Source organism: Chenopodium album, chromosome 6, assembly GCF_948465745.1.
Source record: "Chenopodium album chromosome 6, dcCheAlbu1.1, whole genome shotgun sequence".
Lineage (NCBI taxonomy): Eukaryota > Viridiplantae > Streptophyta > Magnoliopsida > Caryophyllales > Amaranthaceae > Chenopodium > Chenopodium album.
Genome location: NC_137839.1, coordinates 1,599,149 through 1,615,397, shown reverse-complemented (window position 1 = coordinate 1,615,397; position 16,249 = coordinate 1,599,149). Strand labels below are relative to the sequence as shown.

The following is a 16,249-nucleotide window of genomic DNA, read 5'->3' as shown; positions in this document are numbered from 1 at the left end:
TTCTTAAAAGTAGATAAAGGAGCTATGATAACTACCACCTATGCTTATATAATCAAATTGATTTAGAATTTGGATTGGATACAACAAATATTGTACATTTGATAAGTGATAATGTTTGTGTGATATTCGAAGCATCCACTTGTAGAAGACATTGCATAATTATCTAATAGGGTTTACACTTTCAATCGTCAAGCATACTCATTTCGTTTGACGTATGACAACGTATTTTAAGCAAGACAATAAAGCTTTTTACAAGATCCAATATGGTTAACTAACTCCATAGATAACAATATATCGTGTAATATTTTATGAAGTTAACAATCTTTGATCTTAAGCCATAAATTGTGATATTTATGGGACAAAGGGAGTAAAGTGCTTTCTAAAATCTCAACTATATATTTTATGAAGTTAACAATCTTTGACCTTAAGCCGAAATTGTGATATTTATGGGACAAAGGGAGTAAAGTGCTTTCTAAAATCTCAACTATCGGGCAATTTTCTCGAATGGGCTTTTAACCAAGTGGACTTGAACATATTAAGGCCTAGGAACTGAAAAATGTTGAAAAAAAAAAATTCGTTCAATGAATCTGAGTCTCATGCAAATATGCCAGCATTCAATTCTATCCTTCCTACAATACTACTAAATGAATGATTGTAATTAAAAGATTGTTTGCTTGATTTATAAGTCTCAACCAGTTTACTTTCACATAGTATAAATGTATAATAGTAAATTCTGTTACATTACCTACAATAATACAATGATTGAAACGATTGTAAGTAAACTTATCTTGAAAAATTTACAGGGGATTCTAAACTGCCAACCAGAATCCCCAGATCGATATCTTTGTCTTCAAATTTTTTGATGAATGAGTGATTCTGCAGCCAACAGAAAAAAGTTTAGTAGACAGTTCAGTAGAATTTATGAATAAGAGTAAATCATCTATATAAGAGATATGAGTGCAAACCAGAAGGTCAGAAGATGTCCATCTGTCTTTTGGGTCCTTTTGTATGCTGCAAAGGGAAACTCACCACATGTTAGATTAATTAGAAAGAAAGGCTCAGCCAAAATGACTTAGGTTACACTCCATATATGAATTAACTCGATCAATTGACAGCTATATGTCAAACGGAATTCTTAACTGTAATAAAGCATTAGGATATCCTCCATTACAAATCTCAAAGGTCTAGTGTTTCCAAGCTACAAGAAAATTTTCTATGAGTCATTATTATGCTACAGCCACACCAGCTTACCAAGATACCACCACCAGCCCAATATTTAAGTAAAAAGGATAGGCGATATAGTAGCTACTCTCCCCAAAATACACACACACACATCATGTATATGTTCCAGTAGCAGGTAGAATATCACAGTTGAAAAAGAGTGTGTAAACGTTTTTTTAACAGAAGGATAAAGTTAAGTGAGAGACTGAGACTAAAAGATCTTGAACAAATATGCATCATATGAACCAGATATTTCTCTCGAAGAGTTGATGTGTCTAAGTTCTTACCAAGCAGATATAAAGGAACAAAACTCTGGGGAGAACTGATCGGATGGGGCACAAGGGGCTGGGCTTCCTACAATAGCTGCCAAAAGCTCAAAATAGCTCGGTGCACTTTGCTGATCTTCAGTTTGTATGTAGGGAAAACGCCCAATGGCACACTCCAACATAACCAAACCCAAACTCCAAATGTCGCAGCTATAGTCATAAGAGCTTCCACTAATTCTCTCCGGCTGGACATGACATGTTAGGCACACAATTCATGTATCAGCTTAGAACATGCACAAAAATGTTTGTAGCAGGTTAATGAATTACCATTCCTGGACTGTAGCTAAGAATGAGAAAGGTAATTTCAACTTACCGACATGTAGTTGTAGGTCCCAACAAATGTGTCACGTTGACCCATTGAGCTAGCTAGCACTGCACTGACACCAAAGTCGGTAATCTTTACTTCTCCTTTGTGATTTACCAATAGATTGGAAGGCTTCATGTCCCTATGTATGACATGCCTTTCATTATGCAAATATACAAGACCTTGTAATACCTGCAAAGAAGAACAAAGCTACTCACCCAGAACAAATAAAATAAGGGTCTATATGCAAAAGCATTGATATGAAATACCAGAAAAAGATACCTGTTTGCAAACAACAGCAAGATAAGGTTCAAGGATCGTCTTGACTTGTTTAATGACATCCGCCAAAGAGCCACGATCCATATACTCTAGAACTAGAGAGAATGCTCCATTGTGATAAAAGGAATGATAGCATACAACTATATGAGGACACTGAGATGACTGATTAATCTTCAACTCCTGTACAATTTGTTTACGAATCTCCTCTTGTATGTTCATCTGGATGACCTGTTACAAGTACAAAAAATTCCTTATAGATTCATGTGAATGATCTTATTAAATTGCAATAGCATTTGTATATATTAGTCACATATACATTATTGAATAAAATTTGTAATTTTAGGAATGTTCATGTTAACATATTAAACACTGTAACTTAAGATAATCAGTTAGGATGGCTCCTGTTAACATTGGCACGTACCAAATTAAACATAGGTAGAAGGGGATAGCAACTGACATTGTTGCTCAAAAATTACAAAGAAGCAGCAAATTAAACAACAATGCCAATATTAATATGAAAAGCTACAAAGTGATTGTTATATTGTAGTGCATCTTGGTTTAGGAAAAGGAATGCAGCACGTTTTACACTCTAGGCCAATATGAACTTGAATCTGATAAAATTGTTGTCTAAGAAGCAAAATATTCACCTTAGACCATCCTTCATTATTACGATGCTATTTTTTTTTGGCTTTTACTCCATAACCCCCCCCCCCCCAAAAAAAAAAAGTAAAAGAAAGGTTGGCATTTCCTTGTGGTACTACAAGTTTTGAATTTTTGATATACTTCTTAATTTACTCTCCACATAAGAATAACAAATAGGTACAGAGTAGTAGATCACGGGATATGAAACAGTCATAAATACAATTACCTTCAAAGCAAATAGTTTCCCAACCCATTTATGCCGAACAAGCTGAACAACTCCACCACTTCCCTTACCAATGACCTTTACAGTCTCAAGATCTTCCAATGTAACTTCAAAGTCAAGCTCTTTAGCATCTGATTGCTGTTCAAACAAATAACACTAGTTCAGAAAATTTTGAAGAAAGAAAACCCGTCATGATTATGCACTCAATGCAGAATAACAGAAACTTTAAATTGTTGAGGCTGTTGATGAGTTACATAGATCACATGGACCACATGAGATGTTCACTTGCTTCTGCTTAGTCATGTAAGGCAGAATACCAGATTGATAGCCCATCTATGAATTATATAACTTGTGTTAGTCTGTAAATGTCATGACCATACCATTAATTAATATACAAATAAAACCAAACTGTTCAATTATTAGAATTTATGAAGAATACCAACAAACCATGTATGTAACAAGAATCAGATTGCAATTGTTGACTCCGGGATTTTAAATTATCTACACTACCAACTGAAATCGCTACTCCCTCCGTCCCTTTATTAGATGCCTATCTTTAGCCTTTATTACTCACATAATAAAGAGAAGTAGGCATCTAATTAAGGGACGGAGGGAGTAGCGTAAAGCAACTTACACTACAATGTGGCATTCACAAGTTAGAGTTCAATCCTAAGATTATACAGGACAAGTGGACATCAAATTTGATACAGTCAAACAGACCTCAACCAGTGCTCAACAAAGTTATCAAAGCTAATACCATTTAAACCCGAAATCGATTGGCCGAAAACTCCCACTAATTTCAGTGATAACACTGATAAGGCATTAATAGCACCCACAAATTAAACATCAATTTTTTATTTTTTGAACGGAAAATTAAACATCGATTAGAAACTAGCACAATCAATAAGAATTCAAAATAAAAAAGAATAGCAGAAATTTACACGAGGTTCTTTATTATCAGATTTAAGCCGCAACCCTTTCTGGTTCAGCATCAAATCACCATCTTGAAATGTCCCACTCGCACTCCTGAAACATCAATTTCAATTCAGTCCCATTTCCCAGAATAATAAAAAAAAAAAAAAAAATCAAATTAAATATGTAAAATTAATTAATTAATTCGAACACAAAACCCTAAAATAAAGTAATTTCAATCAATCAAATTGAAACAAGGATTACAAAATTGGGGGAGGAGAGAGAAAGATGACATCAAAATGAGCTTACAAGAAGCTAGTGATGGGAGTTTCTTGAGCAGGAAGAGAGAGCTTGAGCTGCTTCAATGGAGTCTTCGTCTTCATTTGATCGGTCGGAATTCTGAATTTGTCGAAAAATTAGGGTTTAATAGAGAAGGAGAGAGAGTGGAGTGAGGATTTTGAATAAGGATGACCGCCAAAACGAGGAGTAATGGACTTTTGGACTATCATAATGTGGACTCATTTTTTGACTTTTTGCTAAATAAATTGCTTATTTTATTTATTACGAAACACGAGTACAATTAGACTTTGCAATCGGGTCATTTGGATCATTTTGATTCGAGTCATTCCACGTCAACATGTAATCGGGTTAGATCATATCATTCTTTATTTTTTTTTACACAAGATTATTTAATTTGTTTGTGATTAATGTGAAATGTCGTATAATAATTGTTTTTAAAATGATTATTTGTGTTGCGTATATTTTACAAATAATATACTCTGTAATGAATAATAGTGGAGTACTTCGTAGTTGTATATAGGTAAGTATTGGTATTTGATTATAGTTTTATCTAACTTAGATTGTCAAAACCTTAGACAATGGCTTATTGTAAACCATTTAAATAATAAAAAAGCTATAATCTCTAATAATTCATTCAAAAGAGAGTTGTTATGTAGTAGTATGGAGTACTTAGCAACACTATTATCTACTTTTGAGTCCACATTAAAGATGATCTTACATTCAAAAGTTAGGATGAGATTTAATGTTTTCTTATAAAATTTGAAGTTAGTAGTAAAGTATATATGTAATATCTTGACCGTTGTAAATTGCATGTACTCGCAGCATGTTAAGACACAATAAAACCACATATTGCAAGCAAAGAACCCAAATACTCCCAACATACTATCATATGTAACCTTTTCTACTTATTTACTTGTATAAAATACAGGCACTGAGCAACAAAGAATTAGAAGCGAAGAGCTTTCAGCTTTATCAGTGTTTCATAAATCATAATTGCACAGTATTATACTATAATTATAAATTTATATCATTTAATATTATTCTTTAGAATGAAAATTTGTTTCTTCTATCTCTAAATATATATCCCTTATGCATTTTTGACTTTAATTTGTTAACTTTTGGTTAAGTGAGGTTTATAAGAAACTAAAATGGTGCTAGATAAGTTGGGCAAAATTATTTTATGTGAGACTAGGGGGTAGTCCGATCCCCGTGGTAAAATATGGAGTGTATCTATCTAACTATTGTACGTCTCTGTACATACTAAGGGTCTGTTCTCATACGTTTATTTTCAGTTCAGCTCTTAATTTCCTTCTCTTATAAAATATTCATTTCATTTCAGTTCAGTTTAGTTCAACTGAGTTCAGTCTATGAGAACATGCCCTAAGTAGGAAGTAATTTTTTTGATTGTAAAAAAAGCTGCAATAAGCTACATGCATGCATGGATTTTATTGATATATATGTACTCCATAGATGAAATTCAATATTAGATCTTTGATAGTATTATCTTCCAATGTTTAACCTAACTATATAAGATCTAGTTGCTTTAAAAAGATACTCCGTATACGGTGTACACAGTATATACGATATAGTATGTGTGTACGCTCATGCGTGTGTCAATATGTGAACTAATAATGACAAATAATATAAACAAAATTTGATTTAAGATTTTAAAGTTCTTAATGGATATATAAAAAATATAAATAAAAAAAATAAAAAAAAAAAGGAATTTGGGAGCACTCCTCGATCTCTAAAGTTGGCTCATCCTTATTCATTTAATTAAGATATGTTAAATCTTGAAAAAAAAATAATTTTTTTGAGCTATGTTAAATGGGTAATTAGATTTGTTTTAGCATGTAAGTATGTGAGCATTTAAAGTAAAGAAAAGAATGATAATGTTTAGGAACAAGCTAAATACGGGTTTGATCTAGGGTGTGTAGGCTCACGTGTTTTGTTAGCATATCTCGTGGTGTTTAAAATAGATAGAAAAAAATCATTTCATATCGAGCTCGTGTTGACCACACATTCAACAACGTAGCCCTTGTACATCCTACCCTACGTCAGTACGTGTCATGCTAACGGTCCCATTAATAATTTTTTTTGTACGAAGTATGTAATAAATTGGTGTACATAAAAGCAGGCTGATTCGACAACTTGTAGTGTTAACTTATGAAAATAATTTTCATCCACAACTCATAGTCAACTGACGCGCCTTTCATGCTATGGTGGGTATGGATCAAGTTAGGACATTTTCGTGCATTGTGCTATGTTTGATCGACCCAATCCAATCTAGTCCAGTCTAGCCCAACCCAATACATCCCATCCCCATTCTTAGAAACAACCTACTCCATATAAAAAAAATAAAAATAAATAAAGAGCAATCTTTAAGTGACAAATAAAATGGTTAACCTCCACATAATATAGCATAAATCATAATAATACACAAGTACTTTATATTCTATACTGTATTAATATAGTGGGAAAAACAGTGAAACAGACATGCTAGAAAATCCCGGAATTAAGAGTAATTCTCAGAACTCGATTCCATCTTTTTTTACAAAAAAATAAAATAAAACCTGAAATCCGCTAAAACCTCTGTTCATTCACCATCAATATCTGACAAAAACCCACTAAAATTTCATTATTTTTTCTGCTTCTTCCTATGATTCTCTCTCCTCCATTCTTTCTCTCGAGCCTTGGAACTCTCTACAGTTCAGAATACTAAAAAGAAGCAATTTAACGGATATATTTATAACGTTACATTTTAATTCAAGCTTCCTTTTTTTTATTTATACGAAATTTAAAGTGAAGAAATTGTTCTTTGCTTTTTTCTGAGTAACAATGGCTTGGAGATTTCGACTCATTTTTGCTGCTTCTTTCCTCTTTAGTTTTCTGGGTAAGTTTCATTTTCTTGTTTTCTTCATTAATTCCTTGAGTAAATTAAATTACATTACTTTAAATTTCTGGGTTTTATGTTTTTATTTTTATTTCTTTGATTTTTACTATTATTATGAGTTTGGGTATTTGTGGAAGACAGTAAGACCAACATTCTGCTATAATATTTCTAAACTTGATTAAAAAAAAAAGAAGGAAATTAACCGGAATCCGGCGGAGTTTACGGGTAGCGTGTTATTGAGCATACTCAACATTAAAGTTTTTGCTGTCGTTAAGACTATAGTTGGTGTCGTTAAGACTATAGTACATCGGACAAAAGCTAACGAATGTCCTCGAGACGTTAGATAATAAGATAATTAAAAGTAGGAAATTTAATTGAATTAAACATTAATTACACCAATTGATGTGTGATTTTGGCATGCATTATCAAATTAATACCATATTTGGAAATATTTTAAAGTGTTATCTACTTATCTAGAGCGTTCGTTAGCAAGATCTTTAATGTATTCAGAGTTTCATTTAGCTGAAATGCTGACTATATATGTTTTGTGTATAGCTTAAAAAAAAAAAGGGACTGTATTTATGAATTTCGTTGTTGCTGATATGAGTCTTTATGCTGGTTGGTGGGTATTTATTGATGGTTTGAATAAAGATGTCATTTTGTATTTTTTTCAGTTGGAAGTATGCATGAAAATGGGTTACTGATTTTCTGGAAATTTGACTAATAAAAGATGATATATTAATGTGTGAATTTATGTGATTTCAGCTCTCTAATTTTGGCAAATTATAGTAATTTAAGTAAGTTCTTGAATTTAGTGTAAATTGCCAAAACAAGATTTATCAAATTGTCTTGTTGAAGTTGGAGGGTTCCTCACATGTTCTGCTGAGGTGCCAGAGGAGTTTAGTGGTAATTTCTTGTTTGGTTAATGACATTTTGTTTGTAGTTTTTGTCACTCTTGTGCTTTTAGTGACTAGTAAAGGTCATTTGAAGTGAGAGACAAAATGGCATTAGCTTAATACGTTTAAATTAATCTTGATAAGAGTTAATAAGTTCGAATAAGATAGGGGGAATAAGTTCAAATGAGGCTAGATAGGTTCAGAAAACATAGGGGCTAATATTATAAGTTTTGACAAGTTGAATTCAGTAAACAAATCATGAGTATGAAGTTCTCATCAATCATGTGAAATTGTTTGATGGTTAGCATGATTAGCATGAATTGGGTAAGAGGTCAGCTTCCCTTTTGATCAAAGAATTTGATCAATTCACCCTTGGTTGCTTGCTTGAATGCCATAATCCCATAAAGTGGGGTCGGCTACATGAACCAACACGAGGACTTCCCAAGAGGTCACCCATCTTAGTACTACCCTCAATCATTGTGGCTCGTGTCATGTATAAATAATATAGCCAAATTAAATATTTTGATGTAAGGCAATTGACTGTCAGTTACTGCTATGAATTATGGTCATGGTCATTCGGCGTGCATCTTGTTGCGCTATAGAATTTGATAAGTGAAGCAAGATTTTCATGTGGCTTTTTTTAGCAACATTTGTTTATGGGTCCTCAAGAGGGACCTTTACAATTTGATGCTTCATATCTTCTTTTGACATTTTAAAGAGTGAATTAAAGCTATTGAGCCCCATATGGCCATAACATCAATATCTTGTTTCAAAAAGCATATAAAAGGAAAAATTGCTGTTTTTCTGTCTTGTAATCAATGGTATACTAGCTATGATTTATTGGAGAAATCTATTTTACAGATATATGTAGTGGCAGCACAATTGGAGTTTGCTACGGACGGAATGGTGACGATCTTCCAACTCCTGATAAAGCAGCAGACCTCGTTAAGCAGCACAACATCAAATATGTCAGGATTTATGACTCCAATGTTCAGGTTCTCAAAGCATTTGCCAATAGTGGAGTGGAGCTTATGATTGGGGTCCCAAACGATGATTTGCTTGCGTTCTCTCAGTTTCAATCCAATGTTGACTCCTGGCTCAAAAACAGTATCCTCCCATACTATCCAACCACAAAGATCACATACATAACAGTTGGTGCTGAGGTGACTGAGGCCCCGAAGAATGTCTCTGCGATGGTTGTTCCTGCTATGAGAAATGTCTTCACAGCTTTAAAGAAAGTCGGCTTGCATAAGAAGATTAAGGTCTCAAGCACCCACTCCCTTGGGGTCTTGTCTCGTTCATTCCCACCCTCAGCTGGAGCTTTTAGTAGCCATTATGCATACTATCTAAAACCCATGTTGGAGTTTCTTGCTGAAAACCAGTCACCTTTTATGGTTGACATTTACCCCTATTATGCATACCGAGATTCCCCCACCAATGTTTCATTAGACTATGCTCTTTTCCAATCATCATCTGAGGTCATTGATCCAAACACTGGCATGCTTTACACAAATATGTTTGATGCACAAATCGATGCTCTGTACTTTGCACTGATGGCTCTAAATTTCAGAACCATCAAAGTTATGGTGACTGAAACGGGGTGGCCTTCTAAAGGATCTCCAAAGGAGACAGCTGCTACTCCTGATAATGCTCAGACATTTAACACCAATCTCATTCGCCATGTCATCAATGACACAGGAACGCCAGCTAAGCCAGGAGAGGAACTCGATGTCTATATCTTCTCGCTATTCAACGAAAACAGGAAGCCAGGAATGGAGTCTGAGAGGAATTGGGGTTTATTTTACCCAGGTGGGACGAGTGTCTATAATCTGGATTTTACCGGAAAAGGTGTCACTGAGATGGCTGGAGGGGGAAATTCTACTAACAGTACCAAGCCAACTTGGTGTATTGCTTCATCAAATGCTACTGAGGCAGATTTGAAAAATGCCTTGAATTGGGCTTGTGGACCTGGAGATGTAGATTGTACACCAATACAGCCTAGCCAGCCTTGTTATGAGCCTAATACTCTAGTTTCTCATGCATCCTTTGCATTCAACAGTTATTACCAGCAAAATGGAGCCACTGATGTTGCTTGTAGTTTTGGCGGGGCAGGTCTTACAGTTACCAAGGATCCAAGTAAGTTTCTTGGTTCTGAACAAATTTTAGCTCATCAATCTGCATAAACTTGATTAAGCTACACGACACTCTTGCATGTATATGTTACTAAATTTGAAGCAGGTATCCTGAAAAGTTGTGGTAGTATACATTTCAATATTGGTGATGTCTCAAATTTGATGTATGTTCTGCACGATCAAATAACAGGTTGTTCATGGTATATGTTGATATTAAGGTGTCAGAAAAAGAGAGGAGGGAAGATAGCACCAGCATATACACGCTGCAACATAATATAGCATTCTTTAATAATCCTAGATTTATTTACGAGGATATTGTGAGAACTTGTTCAGTTGGCTTGATATTGTACTCTATCAGTGTAGTGAACTAAACATTGTTATGTTTACTATTGCAGGCTACGACAAGTGCCTGTATATGACTGCAGGGTATGTTCTACTTATCCCATTACTTCAATGCAATCTATATAAACGGCTGACTTGATTAATTCATTAGTCATGTTATGTTAACTTTCTAACATTGTATTGTAATGTCTATTTTCATACAGGAACAAGAAAACTTCTGCTTCAAATAATATGAGTGCTACACCTGCAAAAGCCATATCAATTCAGAGGCAAACTGCATTTGTTCCATGGATTTCTGCTGGACTGCTTTCACTTCTGCTACCACTTGTGTGAAATAACGGCTTTAAAGTTTCAGTGGCATTTGATGGACGAGGATGAGGAACTGAGGCTCAAAATGGATCGGAGGATGCGTTCTTTCCTAAGGTTGGGAGTGTAGATGTGATGTCAAACATACAGCCCTGCCTAAGTTTTGTAATATGACCATGTAAATGGGATGGTCTAAAACAGTAAACCGGCATACATATTGCCACTGTGAATGTGGTTTAAGGCTAGGATTTCTAACTGCACATATTGTAGTATGGAGTAGTGCGCATGATTTAGTCTGCTTGGAAGGTAGAAAGGTTTTCTCATATTCTTGTCTAGAGTACATTTTATTTTTTTTTTAAATCTTGGCAGGCCTTGGATTTTGGACTAGTGTTTGCACTCTTCAAATTCAAATAGGGTCCACTTTTTTTTAATTTGTGACTTTCATATATCTATTGCATGATTCGTAGGGAATTCAAAATCTACCTGAAATCATTAGATATGAAATGAACTAATCTGAACCAAATTGAATTGACTTGATAATCAATGTTTCTAATAATGATTTTTTTTAATTTTTTTAATAAAGCCGAAAATGCTTCGACTCGACCTAACACACAAACTAACCCGAACTCAAAAACAACTTGGAAGAGCCTTACTTGAAAATGACCCGATATGAATTGACATCCATCCATATAAAAGCAAAGCCACACACTCAAGCATGATGATAGCATGAGAAGGATGACACACACTTGTGGTTTACATAGCACAACAACCTCCCACATAAGCTGGAGCATGTACTACAGTCTTTCAGTTGCATGTACCTTTCATTTCACTCAATAGGCCTTTTTCTTGGCAACTAAAGCTGATAAATCTAATACACATACATTTGCTCAAGATAAAATCTACTCAAAATTTTTTATTCAATATTATTCATTCATAAATATTTAATTTCAAAATTCAAACCATTATAGCTTGAAAATTCACCATGTCAGATGAAATTCTTGAATGTTGCATACCATACATTCAAGATCCTAGTGATAGATCATCAATTTCAATGGTGTCAAAGCGATGGTACGAGTTAGATAGGCTGACAAGACGTACTATCACTATTTATCTTTGTTACACCACGACCCCTCAACGACTCTATGATCGTTTTCCAAACATTGAGTCATTGAGGCTTAAGGGGAAGCCGAGGCCAGCCATGTATAATTTGATACCGGATGATTGGGGAGGTTTTGCTAAGCCTTGGATCGATGTGTTGGGGAGTTTTCGTTGTCTAAACTCCCTTCATCTTAGGCGTATGATTGTTACAGATGCTGATCTTTACACGATTGGTTCGGTTAAAGGCTGTTCCTTGCAATTGTTGAAGTTGGATAAGTGCTCTGGCTTCTCTACTGATGGTCTTTTGCATATTACTCGCCATTGCTCGTATATTTACTCACCCTTTTAAGTCCATTTTCATGTCATGTTCTGTTTCATCTCGGAATTAATTAATAGGCATGTATATATATATACTATATAGTTGTCGCGTAATCAATAATTTATAGTCTATAATCTATTAATATTATGATTAGTCTTTCTGAGATGCCATTTTGTGACAAATTTTATTTATTTATTAGCATATCTCCACAAGTCAGAGGAGCTAAATAGCGCCATGATTACCACTTTTCGTGATCTTTATCACTCATATGTAGAGAGCTATCTATGTATGTACCTAAGAATGTATATTTTGCCTAAATATGGTTAATTTTTGGTGACTGATCAGCTGTATGAACTTGCCATTAATTGATGCAGGAATTTGAGGACGTTGTTTCTAGAAGAAAGCAGTATAGATGAGATGAATGGTGAATGGTTTCATCAGCTAGCATTAAACAATACGGTTCTTGAATATTTGAATTACTACATGACTTTTCTGGAGAAGATCAAAGTTGAAGATCTTGAACTTCTAGCCCGAAACTGTCCCTTAATTTCTGTCAAAATTAGTGATACTGATCTTTTCTGTCTTAGAAACTTTTTTCGTATAGCTGCAAGATTGCAAGAGTTTTGTGGGAGTTGTTTTGATGCAGAATTAGACCGGTATGCTGATATTGTATTTCCTACTCAACTAAGTTCTTTCGGTCCTATGTACATGTTGGACAATTATTTGCCTATATGTTTTCCTGTTGCAAACTCGCTCTGGAAGTTGGATATTGTTTATGCAACACTTACCTGTGGCGCTCAATGTGACTTACTACAAAGATGTCATAATTTACGAGTTTTGGAGGTATAAATCTTCATCTGAATCTTTGCTGTTTTTTTTTTCTGTCAGAATAACTTATTTTTAAGGATTGCTGTCTATGTTGAATTGAAAACGTCAAGACTTCATGCTGGCATCCCTATTTTTGCCACCAGAATTTCTGCCTCTTACTATTCTTGCTTGTTGTTTTTAAACAGACAACTGATGTGATAGGGGATCAAGGTTTGGAAGTGGTATCTTTAACATGTAAGAGACTAAAGAAACTTCGGGTAGAACGAGGGGAAGATGTGCCAACACTTGGAGTTCGAGCAGGTGCAGTTACACATAGAGGTCTAATTTCTGTAGCACAGGGCTGTCATGACCTGGAATACTTATCTATCAATGTGGCTGATATAGGAAATGAGGCTTTGGAATGTGTAGGTGCAAACTTGAATAATCTGAATGTTTTCCGGCTTGTATTGCTTGACAAGGAAGAAACAATCACTGACCTCCCCCTTGATAATGGAGTACGAGCTCTTCTGCAGGGTTGTCAGAACCTCCGAAGATTATCCTTATACCTTCGACAGGGAGGCTTGAGTGATATAGGCCTCAGTTACATCGGTCAGTACAGTCAAAATGTGAAGAGAATGCTTTTAGGCAGTGTTGGAGAAACAGATGCAGGGCTTCTTGAGTTCTCTAAAGGCTGCCCTAGGCTTCGGGCACTTGAAATGAGGGCTTGCTGCTTTACAGAACGTGCATTAGCAATTGCTGCTAAACAACTTAGCTCTCTGAGGTACATTTGGGTTCAAGGATACCGCAGTTCTGAAACAGGTACTATTGACTTGCTAGAAATGGCTCGTCCCTATTGGAACATCGAGCTGGTTCATGGGGACAAATACAATATAAATGGAAACTTTGTTGCTTATTACTCGCTTGCTGGACAAAGAACAGATCATCCAGGATCCATTATCCCCTTAGCTCTGCCGAATCTGTAGGATCTGTCAGGGATCCTCCGCTGTTAAATAGTTACACAATCCACTTAATGTATTTTTCATACTTATTATGCATCTTCTTTCTTTGGATGAAAATATTGGCTGTTGAGACCAATTTTGTTAGACTTGTCAGGCAATCAGAATCAGATTGTTTCAAAGCTCTGTATTGTCGTATGTTTATGTTATTTTGTTGATCTTATATACAGAGTACTCGATATAATTTTTGCCAAACGTGATAAATAAGGTATACAGAATCGTTACAACTTACTAGGAAAAAGGTTCTTAACCTCTTTATAAGCATACAAGTAGATGCCAATCGGATAGTTGACAAAGTTTAAGGGGGCGGTATTGCATGATATTCTTAAGAAAAAGCAAGCGCAGGAAATAATTATGTGAATTTTTGCAACATACATCTCCAAAAGAGTGACAAAGGTATACATAGCAAGATTAGCAACCATCATTCTTTAGGGCGGAAAATCATATATACACATAATAATGTAATAATGCTGCTAATATCTTCAATCAGCTAATTTGCTACACATTAGCAATTGTAAATCTTTCAGCATCTTGATAATTACACCTGAAAGTATCTACTTCTCTTTGAGAGACCATAAAACAGAAGACAAAGGAAGCTATGTTGAAGATACTCAATCCCCGGACTAGTCCACACAGAACTCCACAGTCCACAACCTACACAATTGGGGTAAAAAATTTACTGCACACAGTCAATAATGAATGTGATAAAAATTTAACATAAATGGGACGTTGTATGCCCCAAAAACCCAATTCCTCAATAACCAGACCGTCTAGGTACTGAAGAGGATCCCGTTCCAGAGGCATAAAGACACGACATGATCTAAAAGCACGCTGTCAGTTAACACAAAACAAGTACCTTCTTATTTACATGCCCTGCTCAACAAGGTAGTCTCCAATCCTTTCTACAACCATATTGCACTGACCAGGAGTCATAGGCTCATCATAAATTCCGATTATCAAAGCCTGTTTGGTCTTTTTGATGGTTACACCTCCAGGGCCCTGTTAGGACATCATCAAATAAGATCAACCGGTTCACAATTCGCAAACTGAACCATACTAATGTTCTGCTCTAATATGCTGTTGACACACACTTGAATTGACACAATTTGACAGCCAACAAGTATGGAGTATATGTTATAACTTTCGAAAACTAGGTAAGGTCAAGGAGCAGGAAATCAAGAAAATACCTTCTTCCCTCTGATCACGTCTTCAGGCTCGCCTTGGATCACCATATATTTTGAGCCACCAAGGTGTAAGCCAGTAGGAGCGAGAGATCCAGGTTCGTTAAAGTCCTTCATGATGGCAGTTACCTCTTCAGGCTTAAGCTACAGCAACATTAGTTTAAGAGTCAGAACATCAGATAGAAAATTATTCATGCAGAAAAGTACAATTATCCTTAAGATCAGTAGATATTACAATAAAACCATTCTATTTTTTTTTTTTTTTTTTGAACCATACAATAAAACCATTCTTGTAATGCAGAAAATAGTTTGGCCAACAAATTAGTAATGAATACTTAGCAAAAATTCTTGCAATATACTGATCAGTATAATGAGTAAACAGACCAAAATGTCTGTTTCATAAAAACAACAGATCAGATAAAATTAGTTTGACATCAGACCAATTGTTGTTGCGGGGGATTGAACACATAGTGTTTCCTATCAAGTACAATCCCAATCACCACTTGACGAACAACCAATTGATATAATTGATTATACTGATCAATTGTATATATGCCTTATTGTTTCATCTCATATAGGCCTAATTATAAGATGCTATTTAAAGGTGATCATGGGTCGGGCCGTGTCCGAAAAGGCCGCATATTCTTAGGTACACACTCTTACACCTAGAAATAGGTGTAACAACAGCACAATATGAACATTAGCTTTTCATAATGTGAACATAGGCATAAAAAATATGAACATTAGCTTTTCAGAAAGTAAACATAGGCATAAAAATGTGTGATTTTCGATTTCTTATGTGGTGACTTTGTGATTAACTTTGATTGATTAGGTTATACTACCTCCGTCAACATTTAGTTGCAACTTTGGGGTATTATTTGAGAGATATAAAATATTCCAAAGTTGCAACTAAATGTTAACGGAGGTTGTATATGATTTTCTTAATTCTAATAAATTGAATTTTATCTGATTTTTTGCATTTTTTTTATCAGTGAACATAATCATGAAAAATATGAACATATGCATAGGTTCCCTCAAATGTGAACATTAAC

The 16,249-nt window shown here is 34.9% G+C and overlaps 3 protein-coding genes across 3 annotated transcripts; 2 read left to right on the top strand and 1 right to left on the bottom strand.

The window, feature by feature from the left end:
- Positions 1 to 649: 649 nt before the first annotated feature.
- LOC145634220 (mitogen-activated protein kinase kinase 6-like) lies at positions 650 to 4,410 on the bottom strand. Its single transcript, XM_081685646.1, has 8 exons — positions 4,217 to 4,410; positions 3,937 to 4,021; positions 2,999 to 3,133; positions 2,134 to 2,358; positions 1,861 to 2,043; positions 1,509 to 1,732; positions 966 to 1,011; positions 650 to 876 (listed from the first exon to the last, which is right to left on the bottom strand). The coding sequence occupies exons 1-8, from the start codon at positions 4,288 to 4,290 to the stop codon at positions 784 to 786; spliced, it is 1,065 nt and encodes a 354-aa protein (XP_081541772.1). The 5' UTR covers positions 4,291 to 4,410; the 3' UTR covers positions 650 to 783.
- A 2,358-nt stretch (positions 4,411 to 6,768) lies between these two features.
- On the top strand, positions 6,769 to 11,162 carry LOC145634219 (glucan endo-1,3-beta-glucosidase 13-like). Its single transcript, XM_081685645.1, has 4 exons — positions 6,769 to 7,100; positions 8,858 to 10,132; positions 10,524 to 10,554; positions 10,674 to 11,162. The coding sequence occupies exons 1-4, from the start codon at positions 7,046 to 7,048 to the stop codon at positions 10,801 to 10,803; spliced, it is 1,491 nt and encodes a 496-aa protein (XP_081541771.1). The 5' UTR covers positions 6,769 to 7,045; the 3' UTR covers positions 10,804 to 11,162.
- Positions 11,163 to 11,592: 430 nt separating this feature from the next.
- LOC145634218 (coronatine-insensitive protein 1-like) lies at positions 11,593 to 14,119 on the top strand. Its single transcript, XM_081685644.1, has 3 exons — positions 11,593 to 12,201; positions 12,568 to 13,036; positions 13,207 to 14,119. Exons 1-3 carry the CDS (start codon positions 11,759 to 11,761, stop codon positions 13,981 to 13,983), a joined length of 1,689 nt encoding a protein of 562 aa, XP_081541770.1. The 5' UTR covers positions 11,593 to 11,758; the 3' UTR covers positions 13,984 to 14,119.
- Positions 14,120 to 16,249: the final 2,130 nt, after the last annotated feature.